The 22,404-nt window shown below is 51.1% G+C and overlaps 1 protein-coding gene across 1 annotated transcript; it reads right to left on the bottom strand.

Annotated features, from left to right (window-relative positions):
• Nucleotides 1–4,541: 4,541 nt before the first annotated feature.
• On the bottom strand, nucleotides 4,542–9,524 carry LOC105700432 (ecdysone-induced protein 78C). Its single transcript, XM_023434584.1, has 6 exons — nucleotides 9,421–9,524; nucleotides 7,927–8,051; nucleotides 7,711–7,852; nucleotides 6,997–7,391; nucleotides 6,624–6,923; nucleotides 4,542–6,435 (listed from the first exon to the last, which is right to left on the bottom strand). Exons 3-6 carry the CDS (start codon nucleotides 7,721–7,723, stop codon nucleotides 6,043–6,045), a joined length of 1,101 nt encoding a protein of 366 aa, XP_023290352.1. The 5' UTR covers nucleotides 7,724–7,852; nucleotides 7,927–8,051; nucleotides 9,421–9,524; the 3' UTR covers nucleotides 4,542–6,042.
• Between the last annotated feature and the right edge of the window lie 12,880 nt (nucleotides 9,525–22,404).

Raw genomic sequence — 22,404 nt, 5'->3', positions numbered from 1 at the left:
TCTTATTTTGGCATTTCGCCCCGAAAAAGTTTGGTTCCTCTTATGGAGTTCCCCGCGTGCCAGGCCGTTGTATGCAAAACCGAGACCTGGTGGAGCCTCTTCTGGGCCTGAAGAGAAAAAGGTGTTTTCTAGTAGAGAGAAAAAATAGAAGAAAGATTGAAAAAAAAAAAGAGAAAAAGGCGAAACCGGAGGTAACGTTACTCGGAGGCGGAGAAAGCCGGCTCCTCGGGTACGCGATACGGATCTCGAAGAGGAAAGGTGAGCGAAAGGGCAGAGGTGCTCCCGGAGATCAGATCTCCCTAATCGGCGAAAGTCCGCATATCCCGCCGTTTACATCGCGCTCCGTTTTAACGAGCCGAGCCCGCAAAGGTAAGAACAGGTAACGAGCACTCTCGGCGCCTTCCGGGCAGCACTTCCTCCTCGCGGCCGGGACGGTCCGCGGACAGAACTCGGTTTTCCGGCCCACCGGCGCGAGCCAGGGAAAATCGTCCGGGACGAAAGTTCCGCGGAAGAACGTACCCCGGAACTTTCGTCCGAAGCTTTTCGCCGTATCTCCCATCGGCGGCCCGGAAACGCGGAATCTCCGCGGGCCGCGCGCACCGATGTGAGACTCGTTCCCCTCATATGGGAGTTTTATGGGCGACCAGGGGGAGGCTTTAGACATAAAAAAAAGGATCCTCTAGGATTTCTAAATGCTCTCTCGGTCTCGCATAAATTAACCAGCCCGCGAAGAGACTCGAGGAAACGTTAATCTCGGTTGTAAACGCGAGCGACAAAAAACGACGGATCGACCGGAGAAAATTTTCGGTGCAGCTCGCGCGCCTTGCGGAATTCCGTCGCGCGTTTTCGCCCAAGCAGCCGGGTCGTCCGCACGCGGAAGACGGACTTCCCGTTGCGATTCCTCCGCTAGACTCAGCCGCGGAATTGCCTTTTAAAACGCGCCTCCGCGTGCCGAGCGCCCCGGAATAGCGGGAAGAAAAACCATCGAATGAAGGAAAATTGCAAAATGTAGGCGAAAAAAAGAAAAAAGGGAGGGAGAACGAATACTCGGAGGAAATTCATCGTTTTAAGGTGATATCAAAGTGTCACTCCATATACCTATATATACATATCAAAACGTCAAAATATTGATCAAACTTTTCCCCGAAATGGGTGCACCGAAATTATCTGGAACCTTAACACGTGATTACGGAGGCCCTATAAAGGACCGCGACGTTCTTGAAATTTCATCTTTCGAAAAAAAAAGAAATTCTTTTTTTCGTGGTTCTTATCTGAGATAGGTAGAAATTTTCTTTTCTAAAGATGAATTCTCACGAGCATCGCGTATTCCTTTAGGGCCTCCATAATCTTGGGAAGTTTCATATGTGCATAGGTGCACCCGATTTGGAGAAACGTTTTATCAATATTTTGACGTTTCGGTACGTATATATATATATGAGACTTTCTTATCACTTTAATAGTGGCGATCGCGACAATTGAATTCCGGGGCCCTAGGCACATTCGAGGGGGTACCCTAAAGACATTTCCTCATTTATTGCCGTGCTACACAATCCTCTCGGAGGCAACGACTTCAATTAGTGTTTATCGTTCCCCCCGGGGCGGCCTTAGGTTGCCCTGGGGCGCGAACGCGCTTTACTAATTAATTTAAATTATTCAAATGGTTTAAATTTACGCCTAACGCACACGACCGCGCAATCGCACGCGAGAGTCCCCTACCTCCTTCGCAGCGGTCCTCGTTTTTAAACGTACTTTGAACATTGGTTGTAATTGGCACAGAGAGTACTTCGTCAATTAGCATCGATATGTTCCTCGCGCGCGGTTCTGTAAAGGGCTCTCTCCTCGCCGAGGCGTTTCCCGCCTCGTTTCCCTCCCCTCTCGGCATCTCTCTACTGGACTTTCCTCGAATGGACGCGAGCCTCGCCGTGGAGGGAGTAAAATTTCGCAAAATAGCCTATTCCTAGCCCTCGCCCTCTAATCCGCAGGGCTTGAGGGGTTTTCGCGTATACTTGGACGCCTCTCTTGGAACACTTAGCGCGGAGGCTTCGGCTTTCACCCCTCGCTTCTCTGTCGACCCTACTTCGCCCTCTCTCCCGAGAGGTTCGCAGAAAATTATATACCTAAGAGCGATCATTAAGGCGGCACGAAAGTGCCATCCGAAGGGCCAGTCGGTAACTTTTCTCCGAACAGAGCGTGCCGAGTCGCTTAAGACTTTGCAACGTGGACCCGGAGGCCGTAAGGGAGGTTCCGACACCGATGACATTTCATATCTTTAATGAAAACGTTGGAAATGCCTGTAAAGAAATTTTGCAAACGTTCCACCGACCTTCCTTATGGCCGAAGCATCCACGTTGGGAGGTTCGGTATACTCTGTTAGGAGGGAAGGGAAATAAACGAGGCCGGCGCCACTTTCGTACCCCCTTAATCGCGAGTCCTCGTGGCAGAACATCTCCAGGGTGGCGTCGCTTAATCTTTCCGCGGTTTTTACAAATTCTATACGTCGACCTTTCGTCGAGAGGGAGTCTCCTCCGCGCAGGTGGAAAGGTCCAGGTAAAGGGTTAACGAGGTCTTCGCTCTTATCGCCAGTGTCTCTGTCCTCTTTTGCCCACGGTGTCTTAGGTAGGAACTCGGAAGAAGAGAGAGAGGAAACCCAAAGCTTTGAAAGTCAGAGAAACAAGCGCGATCCTGGAGGATTGCTTATCGTATATATCAATATATATATATATATCCTAAATATTTATAACCTTTCGATATAATCTCTAGTATCGGCCTAACGTTATTCGTGGGCGCCGTTAAGCGAACCGCACCCCTTGGGACACGGGGAACACCCTGTCTAATATATTAATATATCCCATACTCTATCCTCCATTACTTGAAATCCTGAATTTAAGGTGATATTAAAATGGCATTAATGAGGTCTCTTGTATTAAACTTATATCCGAACCGGGTCTATCCAATCTATTCAAACTTTACAACGTGAACGCGATATAAAGAAGGCCCTCATGCCCGTGAAATTTCAATTTTCTTAATTTGTTTACATTTTCTTAAATTTTCATATAGAAAAGGGAAGTTTCATGGGTGTCGGGACCTTCCTTATAGCCTTTATATTCACGTTGTAATGTTTAAAGAGACTCGGTACACCCATTTCGGAGAAATATGTTATTCCTCGGAGGTGACTTTCACACCCCCTTAATACCCTACTTTCTCGTTATAAAGAAAAATCCAGGATTAATTCGATCGTCACAAAATATGAAGCCTCGTCATTTATCATTTTTTACAACAGCTCGTACCTCGTGTTCTAGAAATGCGGCGCCCTTAATCGGCACTTAAAAATAAGCGAGCGAGTAAGCGAGTACGTACGAGAGGGGCGATTCGCCGTGTGCGCCGTTAATTGCGGACCACCGTACCTTAACGAGTTACAAATAAATACGTACAAGAGCGTTCGTAAACTAATCGCTAACGAGTTGATCGTCACGTATTTATATATATATATATATTTGTATGTATAAACATATATATGCATATATATAATATGTATAATGTGATATATAATATAATCCCTTATATTATACACACAGTATAAATGTTATATATACATTTATATACATAAAGTATTTAAATAAAACGTTTGTACTATAGCAGTATAGAGCAGTCGTTTGTGATATTCGTTATGTATTGAAAAAACAATTCCCGTCGTATCAGTTGTACCGCCGCTTATCACAGCTTCCCAGCAAACGCGCTCGAGACTTAACGACTCGGTCCCACCAATTCAATTAAATCTCCTGTAAACCTAACGGTGGTGAATTATCGCGGTTGCGCAATCCGTCGTTGCATAATCGCAGGGGGCGTTAACGAGGGCGTTTGCTGAGTTTCCCGGCGCCGCGCTCGTCGCTTTCTCTCCCCCCTATGCGAATAATTAATTCTTCTCTCTAATCATATTTTCCTATATTAAATCGCACCATAAGACGGAAAAGCGGGAAGATAAGCGACGCTAGCGGGCACCCGGGAAGCTGGGAAACGCGTCCACTTTTCATATTCGCCTTTCCATATCTCCCGTTAGTGTGGCGCGGTTCCTGATGGTGGCGCGGGCCGGGGAGCTGCGCGCGCATCCGGTGCACTCGGCGCCGCGTTTTACATGCGTGTGTGTATATAAACATACGTGTAAGGTAAATAGCACCATTTTAGAGAGTAAACCAGCCGAGGCAAGGGTTGAAACGAGCGAACAAAGGGTGAAAAGCACGCACGCTCGAGGAATTGGACGGGCCTGCGAGAGCTCCGTAGCTTCGGAAACGAAAGTCGCTAAAGAGGGGAACCGGCGACTAGAAAATTTAGAGGGACGCTTCCGCTTAAGCGACAATGATCGGGAACAGTACGGGGACGAGATTCGTCGACTAATTTTGACTTCGGCTAATTTCACGCTAATCGCTATCAAAGAACGTGCGCCCTTAGCGTGCCCGAGGCGACGCCGGTCTACACGAATATCGGTATGTCGCTATCACCGCCGTCTTTGTCGTAATCACTATTAACCGTTAATCTCCGCGATATCCTCGTTTCTCCTTCAATATATTAATTATAAGTATGATATGTTTATTCACAACTTAATGTGAGCGCTTAGAGTCGAACCCCTAGATTCGTAAGGACATGTAATAATGACGTTACTCGCTAGTTAAGTACAACGCTATTTAACATTAATCTCTCTAGTAATAATGATAATTCATCCACTGACGGACAGTATTAGTACGCGTTATAATTCTAGTCATTGTCAAAAAGTTATTAGTGTTCGGAGGTCGAAGAGCAGATATCCCCTCTCGCGCGGGTTTTCGCCGGAATCGGTCGCGCTCGGCGATTATTAATCCTTTTCTCATATACCCCATCTCATAATAATCTCGATAAACTCGCTATCACTCTATATCACGGTAGGTACTCAGTATTTCGCGTCCTGCGAGACCGTCGCGAGACCTCTTATTTTTATTTTTTTCATATTCTTTTCTCTCTTCCCCCTTTCTTGCCTTCAAAGTATCACAACCACGGCGGTATTGCAAAGTATCCACGGCCGGTGATCGACGCGCCCGGGTAAACGTCAAACGAGGTGAAGGATCCTTTCGAAAACGTACTAAAGGACCTAAGGGCGAAGGAGGTCCCCGCGTCGCGACGTCGGGGAGGGGTCTTAGCGAGATAATACGCGAAGGGTCCCCCAGGGGCGCTCCGCGCGCGAAAACCCGCGAGGGCCGGTCGAATACTAGGTTGTAATTCGCTATTCTACATCGAGTAATAAAAATAGATCGCATAGACTGAGTTTCGCAGCGCATGCACCTAGGTGTAGGTACGCTATATCGTAGAAGATTTATCGTAAGCTTAAATGCACCGTTCGCGCTGATATATCGGCGGGTCGCGGAGTCGCCGCTCCCACCTAGCGACGAGCGAAATCGTACACGGCCCGAAAATCTCGATCTTGGCCCCTGAAAATATCCTCGATAATCTTCAGGAACTTCCTGCAAAACACCGGCCAAGACCAAGACGCGTCCCCGTGCCTCGATTTTACCAGAGGAATACGTCTTCCAGCCGTTTAAGGGGAAGTAAAAGCGCCGTCAGAGGCCTCGTGAAACTCTTCTCCTAACTGAGTATACCGAATCGTTTCCAAATTTACGACGTGGACACGGGGGTGGTAAGGAAGGTCCCTACACCCGTGAAATTTCAATTTTGTAATTTGTTTATGAACATTTCTTAAATTTGGTATGTAAGGGAATTGAGATTTCATGGGCGTCGGGATCTTCCTTGTAACTTCCGCACTCGCGGTGGGAAGTTTGAAAGGATTCGGTAGATCGGTTCGGATGTCACTTTGACAGCCCCTTAAAGAATATGGATAAGAGGTGTTGATCAGCCCTGAATGTGAAGCGTGGGTTATAGGACCGTGAGCAACTTTGCTCGTCGCTACCGATCACCAGGTCCCGTATCTTCCTGGCAGAGGTCGGACCGACACAGCTAGACATCGGAGGGGCGAGAAAGTGAGACAAGGCAGACGGAGACGAGGAGGAAGCGAGCCCCTCACTGCAGGTCCTCCTCGCACTTCGGGATGTCGAAGATCTCGGCGAAGAGCGGCGGGAGCTTGAGCTTCGTCCAGTTCCTCCGGAACCAGTCGAGGAGGCTAGCATGCCTGACGCCGAGGGCCCTGAGCTCGGATATCCTCCGGGACAAGCCCGGCATCCCCGAGGAGCTCCCAGTGGACATGGGCTCGCCGGACGAACGACTCCTGGAGCTGGCGTGCACCCTGAGGGCCTCCAACACGCGGTCCTGCAGCCTTTGCACGGCCTTGACGTCGTTCAGGCCTGGTCTCTCCCCCAGGAGTACCGCAGCCGAGAAGAGCCCCAGCTCCCCGTCCGTCAGCTGGTGCGCGTTCAAGGCCGCAGTGAACTGCATCAACGCCGTGACGAACTCGGGCTGAAGAGACAGTGACCATGAGAAACCCAGTTACCATATCTATTAATTAACTAAACGCAAACGACAGATTTAATCTCCCCCCTCGACAATAGCATCCTCGACTACACGAGAGGTCCTCGAAGAAGCCGATAAATATCCTGAATTTCCATCCACGGACGCGACAGTCCCTGTTCAGGGTGTCAACGCACCTCGTACATGATCTCCATCTGCTGCCTGGTGATGTAGGTGCCGTCCTCGAACGTCATGGACGACTCGGTGGTCATCCTGGACACGTGGGAGAGCCAGATCTCGAAGAAGCCCACCTTGATGAGGATCAGCTGATCGTCCTGCGAGAGGTCGCAGAACCCGGGCACCCTCTTGGCGAACTCGACCACCCTCTGCACCGAAGGCGTCACCCTGGCTGCTAGCTGCTGCCACAGCCAGATCCTCTGGGACTCGACGGTCTCCGCCGTGGACGACGCGGCTTCAGGGTCCTCGGGGCTCGCCGGCTGGAAATGCATTTTTTTTTAACTACGCGATCCTTCCCTGGATCGTTTCCTTCGATATATGGGTGGTTCTTACGGGTATTATCATCGGCTTCCGGTCGAGGCCCCTGGTGGACTCCTCGGTGAACCCGCAATGGGCATGGTGGGCCTGAGACACCGCCAGGATGACGTCGTACACCGCCACGTGCTTCGCGTCTGCATCCGACTGGTCGGCTTCGACGGTCACCGAGGGCTGCACTCTGGAGATGGCCGACTGCATCTGGGAGTGACCCCCACTTGGCATCTGCTGGACGTTGCTCGTCCTCGTTATCGCCATGGTCGTCATGGTGGTGGTCGCCGTGGTAGTCGCGGTGACCGTCGTCGTCGTCGCTGTCGCGGTGGTCGTCGAGGTGCTCGTCATCGTCGGCGCCGAGACGGAGTCCTCGGGACCGCGTTCGCGGGATCGCTTCGGCACGCGGCCGTACCTTACAGCTAAAAATGACGGATTATTAAAGTGACATGAAAGGGTCATTCAATGTCTACAAAACGTCTAAATATTTATAAAACATTAATCCAAACTGGATCCACCAAATCGTTGGAAACTTCAGCATGTGATCGTGAAGGCCCTAAGGAAGAGCGCAGTGCTTATGAAATTTCATATTTAATAAAATATTTTCATTTATCCCAGACTAGAACCAAGGATAGATTTTTTTTCTTTTTAATGAAATTTCATGAGTACCGGGTTTTTCCTTAGGGCCTTCGTAATCAGGATATTTATCAATGTCTGATCAAAGGGAGAGTATCCACTCACAGTCCCTGGACATGCCGACAGCCAGGCACTTCTTGAATCTGCAGAACTGGCAGCGGTTCCTGTTGAGCCTTATCACCAGACACTTGCCGTCCCTCAGGCACCGATACTCGATCTGCTTCTGGATGCTCCTCCTGAAGAAGCCCTGAAGAGCGGAAAAGTAATTAGGGACCTCCCTTCGGAAATCTACAATTATCCATGGATCTCTGGTTCACCCACCTTGCAGCCCTCGCAACTGGTCACCCCGTAGTGATAACCACTCGCCTTATCGCCGCAGACCTTGCAGGGTACAAAGCTCTTGGCAGGCGTCGAGCTGTTAGAATCAGCAGCAGCGTAGTGTTGCTCTGAGGGCAGAGGGTGAGAGAGAAAAGTAAGAAATGAGAACAGATCAATAATGCGACGGTAATTAACCAATCTGCATAATTGGCACGCGCCGCCCCGATCTGGGGCGAAATTTGCACGAGAGGGTGTGCACCTAGACCCCTTCTTCTTATTATTCCCTCCATTTTTTTTTTTTTCATAATCTATCAGCCCTCGCTCGATAATGTCCTCGCCGAAGGACCCTCGCCGAAGGACTCCAACTAAACCGGGGATTCCCTACGGGGGGAAGCTGCACGATCTCTCGGAGTAATCCCGCCGAGATTCCCCCGCGTTCCGAAAAGCGCGGAAACGGTAACGACCTCGAGGGACCGTTGCATAGCATCCTGCATTTCCGCGAGAGTTCGTTGCATCCATAATGCAGCGGTGCAGTCGAGCCGGGCTCGACTTGCGTGGGTAACGGATACCCCACGTCACCGTTACAGGGAGGAAAAAACCGGGAGGAAGAAACGCCGCAGACGCCGGAGGAGAGTTTGCAGCGGCTTGCAGCAGCGAGCAGCAGCTTACTGCAGTTTGCAACAGCTTGCAGCAGGCTGCAGTAGCTTGCAACAGCTCGCAGCAGGACTGGAAACCGAGTTACCGTTCGCGTAGCGAACCCTCGAGGAAGACGTCCCAGAGCGAGCCGACGTCCGGAGGCCCAGAAGAAACGCACTTTGTGCAACTCGCGTATCCGTAAGAGGGTATCCGGCATCGCCAGAAGCACCGGGACCGGTGCCCAAGGAACGTCCCCAGGCCTCCAGGATTCCGAGTCGTTTCCGAAAGGCCGTTCCTACTCTGACGGAGAGAAAAAAAAAAAATGACATTGACCGACAGAAGTATTCCTTCGAATAGTGTCGAACGGAAGGTCATGTAAATTCAAGGAATAATTATCTCCCTCAAGTGAACTTGAATAAATTTGACCGTAACGTTCCTTCGAAAATTACGACAGTTTATTACGGTCAAATAATTACTCCTTTGAGTTAACAAAATATTTCCTTGGCACGATGACATTTTCTTTTTTTTTTCTTCCTCGGTCTAGGTCTCTCGAGAAATGGCCGCCCGTCCATTCCGTCCCTTCTCGATGTTCTTCGAGAATGAGAGAATTTCAAAAGCTTACAATTACAGAGTTTAAGGAATTTCTAAGAGATGCCTAGGACGGGGTGGATCGATTAGCTGGTTACTTCTAGTGTTCTATTGTATTTTAATTTCTCTAGACGAGAAACGCCGTGGCCAGGTAACTGCCGGATAGATAACGGACTCGAGGATTTCAGAACGAAACGAGATGGATTTCGGATATCGATCGAATATATTGACCCTGGAGGGTCCCTAGTCATTCGCACTGATGCGTGGACTCACCTAATCGCAATTTAGCTGGAGGATCGCGCCTATTCACTCGGATATCGTCAAGGAACTTCGACTTTCGCCACGCGCTCGTTCTCGCTGTGTGGTCACAATGGCTCTCGCCGGGCCGGGCCCTTTTTTGCCCGGAATCGCGTAATCGACGTTGGGAATTTGACTAGCGGGAATATACAAATCGAATCGATCGACCTCGATCACCTAAATACCTACACTTGTCGATAAACGGTGATTCCCGATTTTTCTCGAATTTTTCTAGGGAAGAAAAAAAAAAATAATATTAAAGGCGGGAATTTCACAATTTCTCAAGTCATATCAGGGAACAAGTACTCCCGCCACGGGGAGTGAAATAATTATTCGTGATCATCCATCGTTAGCAAAGTGACAGCCTTCAGCCCTGCGATAACCCGAGGGACGTTCGAACGCGTTAAGTGCATCAGCGTGGCACTTTCGTAGATATTTCCCGGGAAAAGTCGGCCTCCATTCGTCGTGAAAGCGCGGAGCGACAGCGACGACAGGGAGGAAGTCAGCCGGACGGGTTCGGGGGGCAAACGCCCCCGGCCGCCGTCGGGGGCAAAATGACACCAGAACGGATGGTCGGACGTCGACGGTCGCAATAATGCATAAGCGCGAGGGATATTGCGCGTAGACGGGCGTCGGGGCAGGGGTGCAGGTCGGGGGGGGGCAAGTGCCCCCGGATCCGATCCGGTCGATAGTTCCCGACTCGATGCCGACGCCTGGGACTAATTGAGCACGCCGTCGCGATTTCAAAAGGCAATTACCCGAACTAGAGGATACCTCCACCGTCTGAGGGGGGTCGTCCGCCCCCTGCCCCCCCGATCGGATCCGCGAGACCCGCGACACCTGCAACTTGTCCAGGATAATTATAATTGCACCCGAGTGCAGTTATAATTATCGAGGGGATGCAGCGTTTACGGGCCCCCCCGCGATTTCCCGGGGGCTCTCCTTTGTTTGCGATCCCCCGTAACGAGTGGAGGCCCCGCAATTATACGGCGTGTCGTTAATGCACTCGCATCTCCTCCCTCCCTCGCATCGCCGACGCGTGCTGCGGCCGCGAAGGACGATGCACCGCGCTGGCCCGTGGCCTCGACCTAGGTGCTGCACTTCTCGTACCTCCAAGACGTGTCGCGTGTTTACAAGGAAGCGTCGCGCGGTGCATACGCTTTTAGATGCATTCGTATGCAGCCGGTCGCGGTCCGTCCATCCGTCCGACCGAGCGACCGAGTGCAGTGCGCGAGTATGCCTCCTGCGCCGGGACGCCTCGGCATCCCGACGCCCCTTGCCCGATATTTTCCTGGGATAAAAAGGGGGCCCTTGAAACCGATCACGATCGAGGATGGCGAAAGATCGATAGGGATCGATAGAGGTCGATAACGTTCCCATAGGTCCCCCTCCATGGCGGAGATCGCGCCTCGGGACTCTCAGGCCCCGACTCTTCCGTATTTCACCTTCTCTCTCTTTCTCTCTCTCTCTCGGGCCCAGGGTGCATACTAATGCCCGCGCCGACGGAGACAATTTATGGCTCGCTATTTAATCGGCCGGCTGCTTTCCCAGAGTGCTTTCTCGATGCAGCCCGAGAGCTCGTTGCGCAATCGGGCCCGCTCTCGTGAGGCCCCGATCGGGGACTTACTTCTTCTCTTGTCTCTACTCCCGTCTACCGGGTGATCTTTCCTCACCGTCCTTCGCATCTCCTCCTCCTCCGTTTCTCTCTAAAAATTTGGAAAAAGGGTTCTGACCTCTCCTCGTACATTCCTATCTACGCTGAGGGAAGAAAAAAAAAAATACTCGACTCAAAGAAATATACATTGCAGCGAAATCCTACGATGACATACGTCCAAAGAAACGTCGGTCAATGGAGGAAACTGTAACGGGCCCAAATATACAAAAAATTCTAGGAGCTAGAAAATTCAAAAAACTAAACTTCTGAATAATCGAAACCTTGCATACCATCCCCGGTACACTGAGAATGATATGTAATTGCAGGAAATAATTATTTCGTGGGGGATAAAAATTATATCGTTGATTCATACGAATTCCCTTTATTCTTGCTTACGTCTCTTCTCAGGGCATTTGATTTTATGAGGATTTCCTAATAGCAGTGCATATTTCTTCGAGTCGACCAACCCTTTTTCCTTAGCGCATACGAAGATGGAAATCGGCGGACTGCACGCGAGTGCAGCTGCAGCTGCACTTCCGACGTGGGGAGATTTACCGCGGATGTTGGGATCCCGGGTGCGTACGGGGTTCCCGGGGTTTTATCACCACCGAGTGCAAGTATCGGACACTAAGTGTTACGTGCATTGCGCTTAGGAACTAATAAATCTCCCCCCCTCCCCTGACTAACTGCCCCAAGTATTATCGGGGATGCAACGCGCACCGCGAATCAATTCGCGAGCAATGACGAATTACCTTGTGGATTTTCGCTCGAATCAATTCCCCTCCTCCCCCGTTTATTATTCCACGTGGTGGTCTCGTTATTGCGAGGGATCGTTACGCGTCCACCTGTTATGCAAAGGATTTTTAATAAGGAGCATTGTCCCGGCCGATCACTAATTGGCACATCGGGAACAACGGTAATTGCGTTGGGGTTAATACTTTCCGCGACCCCTCTGCTTTTATTTATCACATCCCTCCCCTCCGTTATCGCCTCCCGTCTCCCACCCTCAGGTGCATCGCGGGTCGAGGGACGCGTGAGAAAAGTGCATCCGCGGCCAAGTTCATTGCCGCCGCATCCGACTAGTTATGCAATCCTCTAATTGCGCTAATTAATAGGCCGACTGCAAGTCTTGCTAATTAAATACCGCCCTGGCATTATGCACCGGCACGCGTAAGAGGCATTGTCGCAGTAGCATCTCTTTCCTTCTCGATAAGGACCCCTGTAATCACGCGACAAATCTCCTCGGGGTGTAAATTGCGCGCGATAACGTTTCGACCTGAAAAAAAAATAAATAAATAAAATAAATAATAACGAAGTACTTCGGATATCCCGGAAACATTATTTCCGTAATCAATGGATCCCCCGAGTGCACTTAACGGCGATTCCGTTTCTCGTTGGGAGATGCACGGATTATTAGTTCCGGTTTGAGGTATGAAATTACGAGGCCCCGATAAGACGGGGGTTCATATCAGGTGCCCAATTAACGGGTATCATCACCGGGCAACTTCGTACCCGGGAAGAGTGGATGCAGAAACTTTGCCGACTTATCGAAAATCCTTAGCATATATTTCCCGGGATATTAATTATTAATGCGCATCTTTTAAACGGTTAGTTTAGCGCCTGCCGATCGGTGCAAGTGCAAGGCAGAGTGTCCGCGGTAATTAGGAGAGGGACAACGACCCGTGCACTAATTACTCTCCCGTTGAAAAAGCGGAACTCGGAGAAAGCGGAAATCACCTGGTGCGCTTCCTCTTTCCTTCGGTCCGTCTCTCTCGGTCGCACGGGGCGTCGCTTAAACGGACAAGGACAACGCGTCGCGCTTCGTTGTTCATTGCCACTGCCATTGCCACTGCACTTGGCCGGCCGTAAATTCCCTCCGCACTTGGCTCTGAGTTCGAAAGGAAGAAAAAAAGAGAGAGAGAAAAAAAATGCGCAGACAAAATTTCCGGCTCAGGAATTAAGGGGGGATTAAAAAAAAAAGAATTAAACCGTAAAAAATTCCCGCGCCGTTCCAATTTGCATGCACCCGAGCTTGCTCCTCTCTTCCGACGTACACAAGTACGAGCCGATAACTCGCGACTGCAATCATGTAAAGCCCAGTTGTATCGATCTCACCAGTCGACTTAACCTTCCCGGTCGGGAGTTAAAGTAACACAAGTGAGACCGAGTAACTATCGATTTTACGGCGTCTCGACGTCTCGAACGAGCTCCTTAAACGACGTCCCGATTCCTCGCTTTCACCGGCCGATAACCAATACGAACAATCGGCTGGTAATCTCGTAACGAGATTTATCGATCACTCCAGAATTTCGGAGGTGCTTTGATGAGATCCCAAAAAAAGGCACCGAGCCTCCCCCAGCCCCTCCAAATTCACCGACGTATTAATTCATTGATTGCTTAATTTATTAAGATATTCATTTCAACCGCGCGTCTGTAATCTAGCCATAAAGTTCTGGGCATTAATTTCTCTTCCGCGTTTGCGCGTGCCTTTTCGAAATATCGAAAAAGCGGCGCAACAGGAAGGGAAACAATGGAAGATGGGGGGATGTGGGGAAGCATTTCCTGGATACGAACGGGAAGCTCAAGGTTTCCCATCTCCCCTCTGCACATATCCGTGCATCCGCATGTCCACGTCGAAATCCGTGATGCACGCGTGCGAGCTGCAACACTAGCGGGGCGTGAAGAGGGCACGTCTAATAACGCGACCCCGTGTGAACGTTTCCGCATCGATCTGCCCGGAAAAAAAAAGGAAAAAAAAAAACAACGCGCAGCGAAAGTCTAATCGAGCCGCGGACGTTCGTACAGAGCTATTGCATAGTGTGCACTTTTCGGTGCACTCATGCACCTAGGCGCGTGAACAATTCCGTTTCGCGATTCGAAGAGTCTTTCGCAGGCCTCGAATTTTTCTTATGAAATAAGGAGGAAAAATCGGTATAAATAAAGATTAACGGTAGAAATTAATTGCGGATAAAGAGTATCGCTTGGACGATCCCCGAGTTCCTCGAGAAATTAAAAAAAAAAAAAAAAAAAAAAACAGTATTACGTGAACATCTTCGAAATAAATTAATTGCATTTAAAGGGTATCGCTCGAGGTATTCCGACTGGCCGGCGCCGACTTTTCCCGGGGCTCGGCGATGCACTCGCCGATGCATCGGAGCACACCCGAGGCGCGTAAAGCCCCGAAGTTATTACGGCATTGTTCCCGAGGTACAGTTTCTTCTTAACTCGCGCGGTGCATCGGAGCGCATCCGTGCATACAGATGGTACTCGGGGCGAAGCCCAGAGATCGGGGATCGGCGTTTCACTTGCACTTCGCCCGGCGATGCACCGCCGGTGCATAAGAAAACGTCCGATCGTGCAGGGTCGGACTTGGATCGCGATCGATCGCCAAACTCGATCGCGAGGGCTCGCCTAATTGGCGCCAGCCTACGTGCACTCCGGATGCACTCCGGATGCACCTCGGATGCAGCATCCCCGAGTGAGAGAGAGAGAGATACAGAGATCCGGGGAGAGACGTCGCGGACCTGGTCGTTCATTTCCTGGATGTATCCAGAGAGCGAGGAACACGGAGTGCACGGAACCAGTCCGTGACGTCTGATCGGCGAGAGGAGAAAGAGAGAGAGAGAGAGGAGGGAAGAGGGAGAAAGAGGATATATAGAAAGAGAGAGGAGGGACCACGCTTCCGGGTTCGACTCCCGTGGCTCGATACGTGCCTCCCTTGATTTATTATAAGCAGGACCCGTGGAATGCGCCTCCCGAGGTTAACGTCCTTTACCATCTTTCCACTCTCCCGATCGCCCCGAAGATCTACAATGATCTCGATATGGCCACCGGACGGGCTTTCCACCGGTGCATACACGCCTGCAGCCCCGGCGCTGCACTCCCTGCACCGAGAGAAATCTCGTATAAACGTTGCCGCGCGAGTTGCGAAGCGGCGCCTAAAATTATACCCTTTGAAAGGAAAATTCCCTTCCCTTTCAAGAGGATTTCTTTGAATGGAGTTACAGAGACTGTATCGTACATTCAGAGATATGCATCCTTCGCTATAAAGATTCTTAACGATGCTTTAACGGTTCGATATGTTGCATCGATCGAATGCTTCGTACCTTCTGGTTCATTTCTCCAGAATTAGAAATTAGAGAATGTATAAACACGCATTGGTGCATTTTTTAACCCTTTGGCTACTAGGGGCACCTAAAGGCGCCCGACGTTTGGTCCAATATTGCCTGCACGGTCAGAGGAATTTCGCCCATATGTAGAAATGGCTCCCTGTTCAAGGGGTTAATCGACATAAATGTAACATCACAGAGACAATTTCACTGCAATTAACTGTCGCATGGAAATAATCAACGTTTGAGTATGTAAACTTGCATGGGGAATTTTTGATCAGGGTGGAGGGGCAGATTAACATTCCATCCGTGATACCCGATCGAGGCGGTAAGATGAAAGGATAACCCGATAACCGATCGGTCAAAGTGGAAGTCCTCCATGGTTTAAGGGGAAAGGGGTGTCTTCGTGCACCTCATCTCGGAGAACACGACCACCAGGAGGCGTCGCACGTCGTGGACGTCGTGGGTGTGGTCGCGGATCTATGGGAAATGCCAGAGGTGAGCCAATGGGCTACCTTAGCGAGCCTCGGTTATGCAAATCCCGTGTGAACGTGGAGGTGTAAGTGCCCATAAGTGTGTCCACGTGCACGCGTGTACCCGCTATACGCGGAGGATCGGCATTAACAACCTCGCGTGTCACGACGGGAGAGTTTCTCTTAGAGACCGGCGTTATCCTCTCGAAACACCCCTCGAGTCGCGTTATTAGAAACCTGACCTCTCCCGGGGACCCTCCATGTTCCCTTCCAGCCGTATTTTATTTACGCGCCTGCACCTTAAGTCCGGTTAAAAATCCCCCCCGGAATCCTTCCCGACCACTTTACCCAGGTTATTCCGCGAGTAAGGCTCAACAATTCATTTCATGCATGCAAGGAAAAATATTTCCGATATTAAAGTAGGACTTATGATATTAAAATGTAAAACGACCCGATACGTTCTCTAAGGAAGAAAGAAAGAAAAAAAGAAAAATTGCTGACACACAAACAGGCATTATGATATTAAAATGTACATGTAATAATGACTTATGATATTAAAACGTGGGAACGGCCCGATACATATTTTGAAATATCATCGAAGACAATGGGGAGTTTGAGGGTATGGAACGTTCCCTTATTTTTATTTTCTATTTTTCTTTGAGAGGATAAGTCGTGACTGGGAGATGTTCGCGGGGGGTGCCCGTCATAGAAGCTCCCACCTTAGCCGAAAGAGCCATCCGGAGACACGGTCGAAAATAACCGACTAAAAACGCAATGCGGAACAAGCTATTCTGGGTGGACGAGGCCCCTCACTGGGTTAAGCTGCAGTCTCGGGTTTGTTTCGTTTTGCCCCGACATCGCGGATTGGGACAGGCCATGGATCCGCGGGGAGACGACGTCGAAGGCGACGCCGCGACGTCCGGGACGCCGGTGGACGCGCGAGTACGCGCGAGAGTCCACGCACCCTCGAAAATAGCCGAGCCGGCCGGCGGGATTAAACGGACCGCGAGCACCGAGCAAAGAGAGGAAAAACGTCAAAATTAACCGGCGCTATTAATCGACCGCGAGAGATAAAGAAAGAAGCAAAAAAGAAATGAGAAAAGGAATTCAAATCACATCTAAAACGGATTTCATGGGGTGGATTTTAAGGGTATGCATTAAAGGACGGAATATATACGGCGGATTTAACAGGGTGGAATTTATAGGGCGGAATTTGGAAGTGAAGAGAGGTTACGAGGAGAGGACCCCCCCAGGTCCAACACTCCGCGACTCCGCGCGAACGAACGCGGTTATCTCTCAAATGACGCGTGGCATCGAAAAATGCCCCGAACAAAAGTCGTACGGCAGAGTATGCGGAAGAACTTTTTCCCGAGGCATATTCCTCCAGGAGGTACGGTCAGCGCGGAAATCGGGGTCGACCGAGGCGCGGGGTTAGGCGCGCGCGAGCGGCGTAATAAATAAGCCGATAGATCCGCCGACAAAAGGCGGTCGTAAGTGCTGTCACGTACCGCGATTACAATTACGGGATGCGCTCCTCAGCGTGTAATTACAGGGGCCTGAATAATTCCCATAATTCCTGTCCCTCCGACCAGTGCGTCGAATCTCTGGATCAGATCCCCCCCGCGCAACCGCGATGGACAGGATGCACGTCCAGGGGGGTACAGGAAAAAGAGCTAAAAAAAAAGATATTTTCCGAATCCGATGGAGAAAACGCGCGGCCCGTAATGGACCGCGGCAGTTCCGTCGAGAATTATGCAGGAACAATTACTACTCCGTAGAAAACGGGGCCACCGCTTTCACATATGAGAGGGAACACGAGGCGCGCCGTGAGGTACCCCCGATATGGCGGCGATCCTCCAGAAGAGGAAGGATATTGCGCCGGGTATATCAGGACTTTCTGCTTCCCTCTACTTCCGGGGGAAAAAAAGGATTCGGAAGCGTGTATTAAGGGACGTAGAGGACGGGGGGAAGGAGGACCTCAGGCGAGATGCCAGGGATCGGATTCGAGCACGGGAAGAGAAGTGCAAGACCTAATGGAGCACGACGGCGCTCGGCGTGGCTCGGATAAGTTCCGGAAATAGAGATAAAAAATCTCGAGCCCGGCCGGCCGGGTTTACGGGAGCGAGAGAGACGGCCGAAGAAAGCGTTACGCGAGCCACGTAACGCGCAAAAGAAACCAAAGAACGGGGCATTAGTAAGGAAGGGAGACGGGGAGAGAGAGAGAGAGAAAGAGAGGAAAGGAGAGCCACGTAATCCGCGAGAGGCCCGACCACCTCCAAGGCGGAACGAATTTTGCTAGAAACGAGACGCCAGGCCCTTCGCCTCTCTCGTTAGCCGGAAGAGAGCCGCTTTATCACCTTATCACAAGACGATCCCGGCCTGCCTGATCCCTCGAAAAGAGAGAAAATTACTTCCCATCCCATGGCCCATCTATCCGCCGCGGATCCTTCGCTCCTTAGTCATCTGTTATTATTAATACACATTTTTTAGAGATCAAGATCGAACCAGGATCGAGAAGAGCTCCCTCTTCCTCGGAGACTCAAGCTGAAACGGAGCCTGGCAGGAAGAAACGTCCCGAACAAAAGATGTCGATAAGGAGCAGAGGAGGAACTTTTATCCGACAAGTTTTTCCGTATCGCGTATCGTTGCTCCGGAAATCGAGACGGAAGGGGGACCAGGGATGCTAGGCTTGAACTTGCAGCGGACGGTCCCAATTGGGGGATAGAAAATGTTTAATCTCGTTAACCATGAGGTGGTTAACCGTTACTTAACGTAGTAATCCACGTGCAACAGTAATCATTAATTACTCGATCCTCCCCCGGGTCTGAGAGTGCATTAACCATTCAATTATTATCCGCGATGTGCAGTCCCTCGTTCTCTCTCGGTCCCTCGCGGTGCAGTCGAGATGCACCCACGAAGAGGTGCCCGAGACTCGACGTGCATTCGTTGCATGCTCTCTTCCGCGTTCGCGCAACCACTTATGGCTAATACCGCGACGACTCTAGGTACGCGAGTGCACGCGCGCCGGTGCATACGAGTGTGCGCGCGCCGTTGCATACGAGTATGCGCGCGCCGTTGCATAGGTGTGCACGCGTGCCCCTCTCGGCGCTCCCCTCGCCGTCGATTTCTCTCGGGGTCTTTTCTTTCTCTCTTTTGCTCTTGCGTAACATTATCAAGGCACCCGAGTGCAGCTCGAGGCTCGGCCCTCTCCACGGTGCATCTCGAGCCTGCATCCGGATCTCACGGGGGAGCGTGGTAATATTTAAAAATCAATTAATTATGCAAAGTCGGGGAGAGAGATAATCCCCAGTTAATTCCGGCTTTCCGGATATCAGGGGATAAACCGGGAAACGGTCCGGAACAATTAAAATGGGAATGAGGAAAGAATTCGACCACTCGTACATGCGCCTGGAAAATGCAACCAAATGCAACTGCACTCAGGTGGGGGGAAAAGAATCGCTTCTCGGGGGGTAGCCAGGAGGTGAGCGAGAGAGAGAGGCCATGTCGGTGATTTAACGCAACCAGCGCGCTGTGTGTGTGTGCAGGAAGTGAATATTATTAGCATTTGCTTACAGGGCTCTCCGCGTGTAGACGCGTGTACGGCTGTCTACGCGGTAAACGAGCGAATGCGGAAAAATCACCGCGGTAAGGATTACGACGATAGCGGAGAGCCGGCCATGCCGAGTACCGAGATATATACCGAGTGACGCGTTATCTCGCGCACTTAGGCGAGAAAGAGAGAGACAGAGGGGGCGGGGGACGGACAGACTGCATCTATGCACGCGGGGACACCTATGCACCCACGCGAGATCACCCAGCGCACCCTGAAAAGATGGGTTCGCGCAATTGCACCCATGGGCACCGCTCAATTTGCATCGATCGATTTTTCCCCGATTTACCTCGATTTTCCTCGATTTTCCCGGGCTCGCTGCGAACGCTCGCGGATGACCAGGAACAATTGGGAATTATTAAAAACTCCCTCTGCCCACTATTCCTCCCCCCCGGGGCATCAAAGGAGAAAAGTTTGCAGGAGGTTACACCGTGATTTATCGAGGAAATATTGATACGGTCTTCGCGCTCACCTGCGTACACCTGTGTACCCTGGTATAATTAATTTCCCCGGATGCCCGGCTATTTTCCCGCTGCCTCCGGGCTCGAATTCCACGGCTTTTTTATGGATCATCGCGAGCCAACCTTCGGTATGACGTGGTATGAATCATTCCTACGAATCTTCGGGATTATTCGGAATGACGGTGGGGGAATTTTTGGAATTTTCATACCTGCCGTCACCAGGCGTTACTTGGCGTTACCTGACGTTACCACTCGTACTTGGTGTTACCAGGCGCTACCTGGCGTTACCTGGCGTTACCTGGCGTTACCAGTCGTACCTGGTATTACCAGGCGTTACCTGGCGTACCTGGTGTACCTGGTGTACCTGGTGTACCTGGCGTTACCAGGCATTACCAGGCATTACAAGGTGTACCCAGCGTACCCGGCGTACCTGGTGTACCTGGCGTACCTCTGGGGGGATATACGGACCACGGGTACCCAGTGTACCAAAGGTGTGCCTTGGTACCACTCGCGGCGTTCCGCGTGGCCCCGCTCCCCTTGGCCGACACTTACGCAACTGCAGTCACGTACTTACGTACGTACCTCGGCGTCGCGCTTCGCGTGTGACGGGCCCGGGGTCTCTGCGTGTAGGTACATTGGTAGCATCGTTTTACCGATGATATACCCTCCCGAGAGTTCATTGCTCTTGAGGTGCGAGCGAGTTGCCGCGCGCGGCCCGCCGCGAGGTAGAGGGGCGAGCGGAGCGAGGAGGACCGAGGAGGGGCGAGGAGGAGCGCGTGCGAGAGGGAGAGAAAGAGAGAGAGGAGCCTCGGCAAGAACTCGGAGAGCCGAAGGAGCGGACGAAGGAGAGACGGCCGCCGGGACCGGCAACTCGCGGAAGAGCCGCGACGCTTAACGACTCGCGAGCGATTCGCGGCGAGAGAGCGGGAACGATCCCTCGGGAATGAAAACCCTGGGAAAAAAAAAAAAAAAGAAAAAAAATCAACTGAGAAATTGAAAATTAATGAAATTCAGTACGAGATTCGAGGATACATCGTCGAGATAGATTATCAACCAAACAAGTGAAATATGATATCGGAAGGGAAAATTGAGCGAGGAGGAAAGAATTTTCTTTTTCTTTTTTAATCAGAATGAATCCCATTAATTTCCTGGGAACTTGTACGTTTTTATGCTTTCCAGAGTTTTAATCCCTGGTTTTATTATTTTACCGCAATCGGTGCACTGCGTCATGTCGTTATCGGTGGCTGGGGTTAAGAGAAATTCATCCGTTCTCTCGCGGGGAATTCGATAAACGTTCGGTGGAAATTCCGGGAAACCGCGCAGGGTCTCGGGATCGGTTTTTCCAGGCCGATGGGAGATCGGGACGAGGAAAGACGGGCTACCGGGTGCAACGTACCCCCGGATGAGTCATGCGAGCATGTAAGTGTACGCGCGGGTACGTAGGTAACTCGCGGGGGTACCTATGTACTTGAATACGTGCGTACCGGTTCGTACACTCGGTCTCTCGCCTCGCGTCCCGCGAGCGGTCCAGAGAGGAGGAGGAGGAGGGGGGGGGTGGAGGCAGTCTCCGAGAGGAGGGATCCGATCGTTTCGACCGGTTTTGCATCGGGTCGCCGAGGATAATGAAACGGCGAGAGGTTTCTTCTCCCTATCCGCGAGAGAGACTCCTCTACGGCGTAAGATGCCGAGATTCACCCTTCGGAATGATTTCCGCGAATTTCCGCAATTTTTTTTTTTCTCTATTCACAATTTTCTCGGGCATTTTCACGATTTTTCCCGGGATTTGTACGTAACACTAGGAATTCCCAATCGTGGGTGTCGTCTTATCAATTAATTCCGACGCGAGATTCACCCTATGGGATCTTTTCCGCGACTTTCCGCCATTTTGTCGGGACTTTTTCCTTGACGTTTTCAGGATTTTCCCGCGATTTGGTATGATTCGAGGGATCCCTAGTCGCGGGGGTGGCCCTAGCGACCGATTCCATACCGTCCTGCCGAGCGACCTAACCTCCCTCCCCTAATCAGCTGATTTTGACAGCGACCGCCTCTGCGCGGCATGAATGGGTTACACGTAAATTCAAGGCGACTCGATTTCCGGGTGAATCACGGATCCCCGTGATTTTTTAGTATCGGGAGGGAAGCCTGTATAAATTCTCTCGTATGGAGATACACGAGAGGGGGAGTTAAAAGGAGAAGTGAACGCCGAGAGAACTCGAGTCGCGCGATTTCCTCACCGTGTCACCCATTGACCAAACTCACGGCCAACCTTGGCGGCTACTGCCAATGGCGAATGCCAATCCTTGGCAATCACTCGAGAAACCTGGGAGGCCTCCAACGATAATTCCCGGTGATTTCAAGTCGTCGGTTCGCTTCGCCCGGTCCCGAAAAATCGATCGCCCCCCCGATCGATTCCCCATTGACGGTCCCTCGGGTACAATTACGAGAACCACCTCGCAGGCATCACCCGAGCCGGTCTATCTCCGTTCCGGAGCCGATTGATACCACCGAACCTTGACCGCGTCACCGTCGGATCTCAAAGTCTAAACTCCGAGACGAAACTACCAGGGGAATACATAATCAATGGGCATCGAACTTGACCGATCGCTGGGCTCGAAACGTCCAAATTCCAGGATCACCCCGTATGGCCGAAATC

The sequence above is a fragment of the Orussus abietinus genome, unplaced genomic scaffold (assembly GCF_000612105.2).
Source record: "Orussus abietinus isolate OABI.00-Male unplaced genomic scaffold, Oabi_2.0 scaffold2, whole genome shotgun sequence".
NCBI lineage: Eukaryota > Metazoa > Arthropoda > Insecta > Hymenoptera > Orussidae > Orussus > Orussus abietinus.
Note: the sequence above shows the minus strand (reverse complement) of the source record. Positions and strands in the feature narration are given on the sequence as shown.

Coding starts and splice junctions, on each gene's coding strand:
- LOC105700432 (XM_023434584.1), bottom strand. Junction 6,924..6,996: donor GGAAGCCGATGATAATACCC/GTAAGAACCACC, acceptor ATGCATTTCCAG/CCGGCGAGCCCCGAGGACCC. Junction 6,436..6,623: donor AGATGGAGATCATGTACGAG/GTGCGTTGACAC, acceptor CTGTCTCTTCAG/CCCGAGTTCGTCACGGCGTT.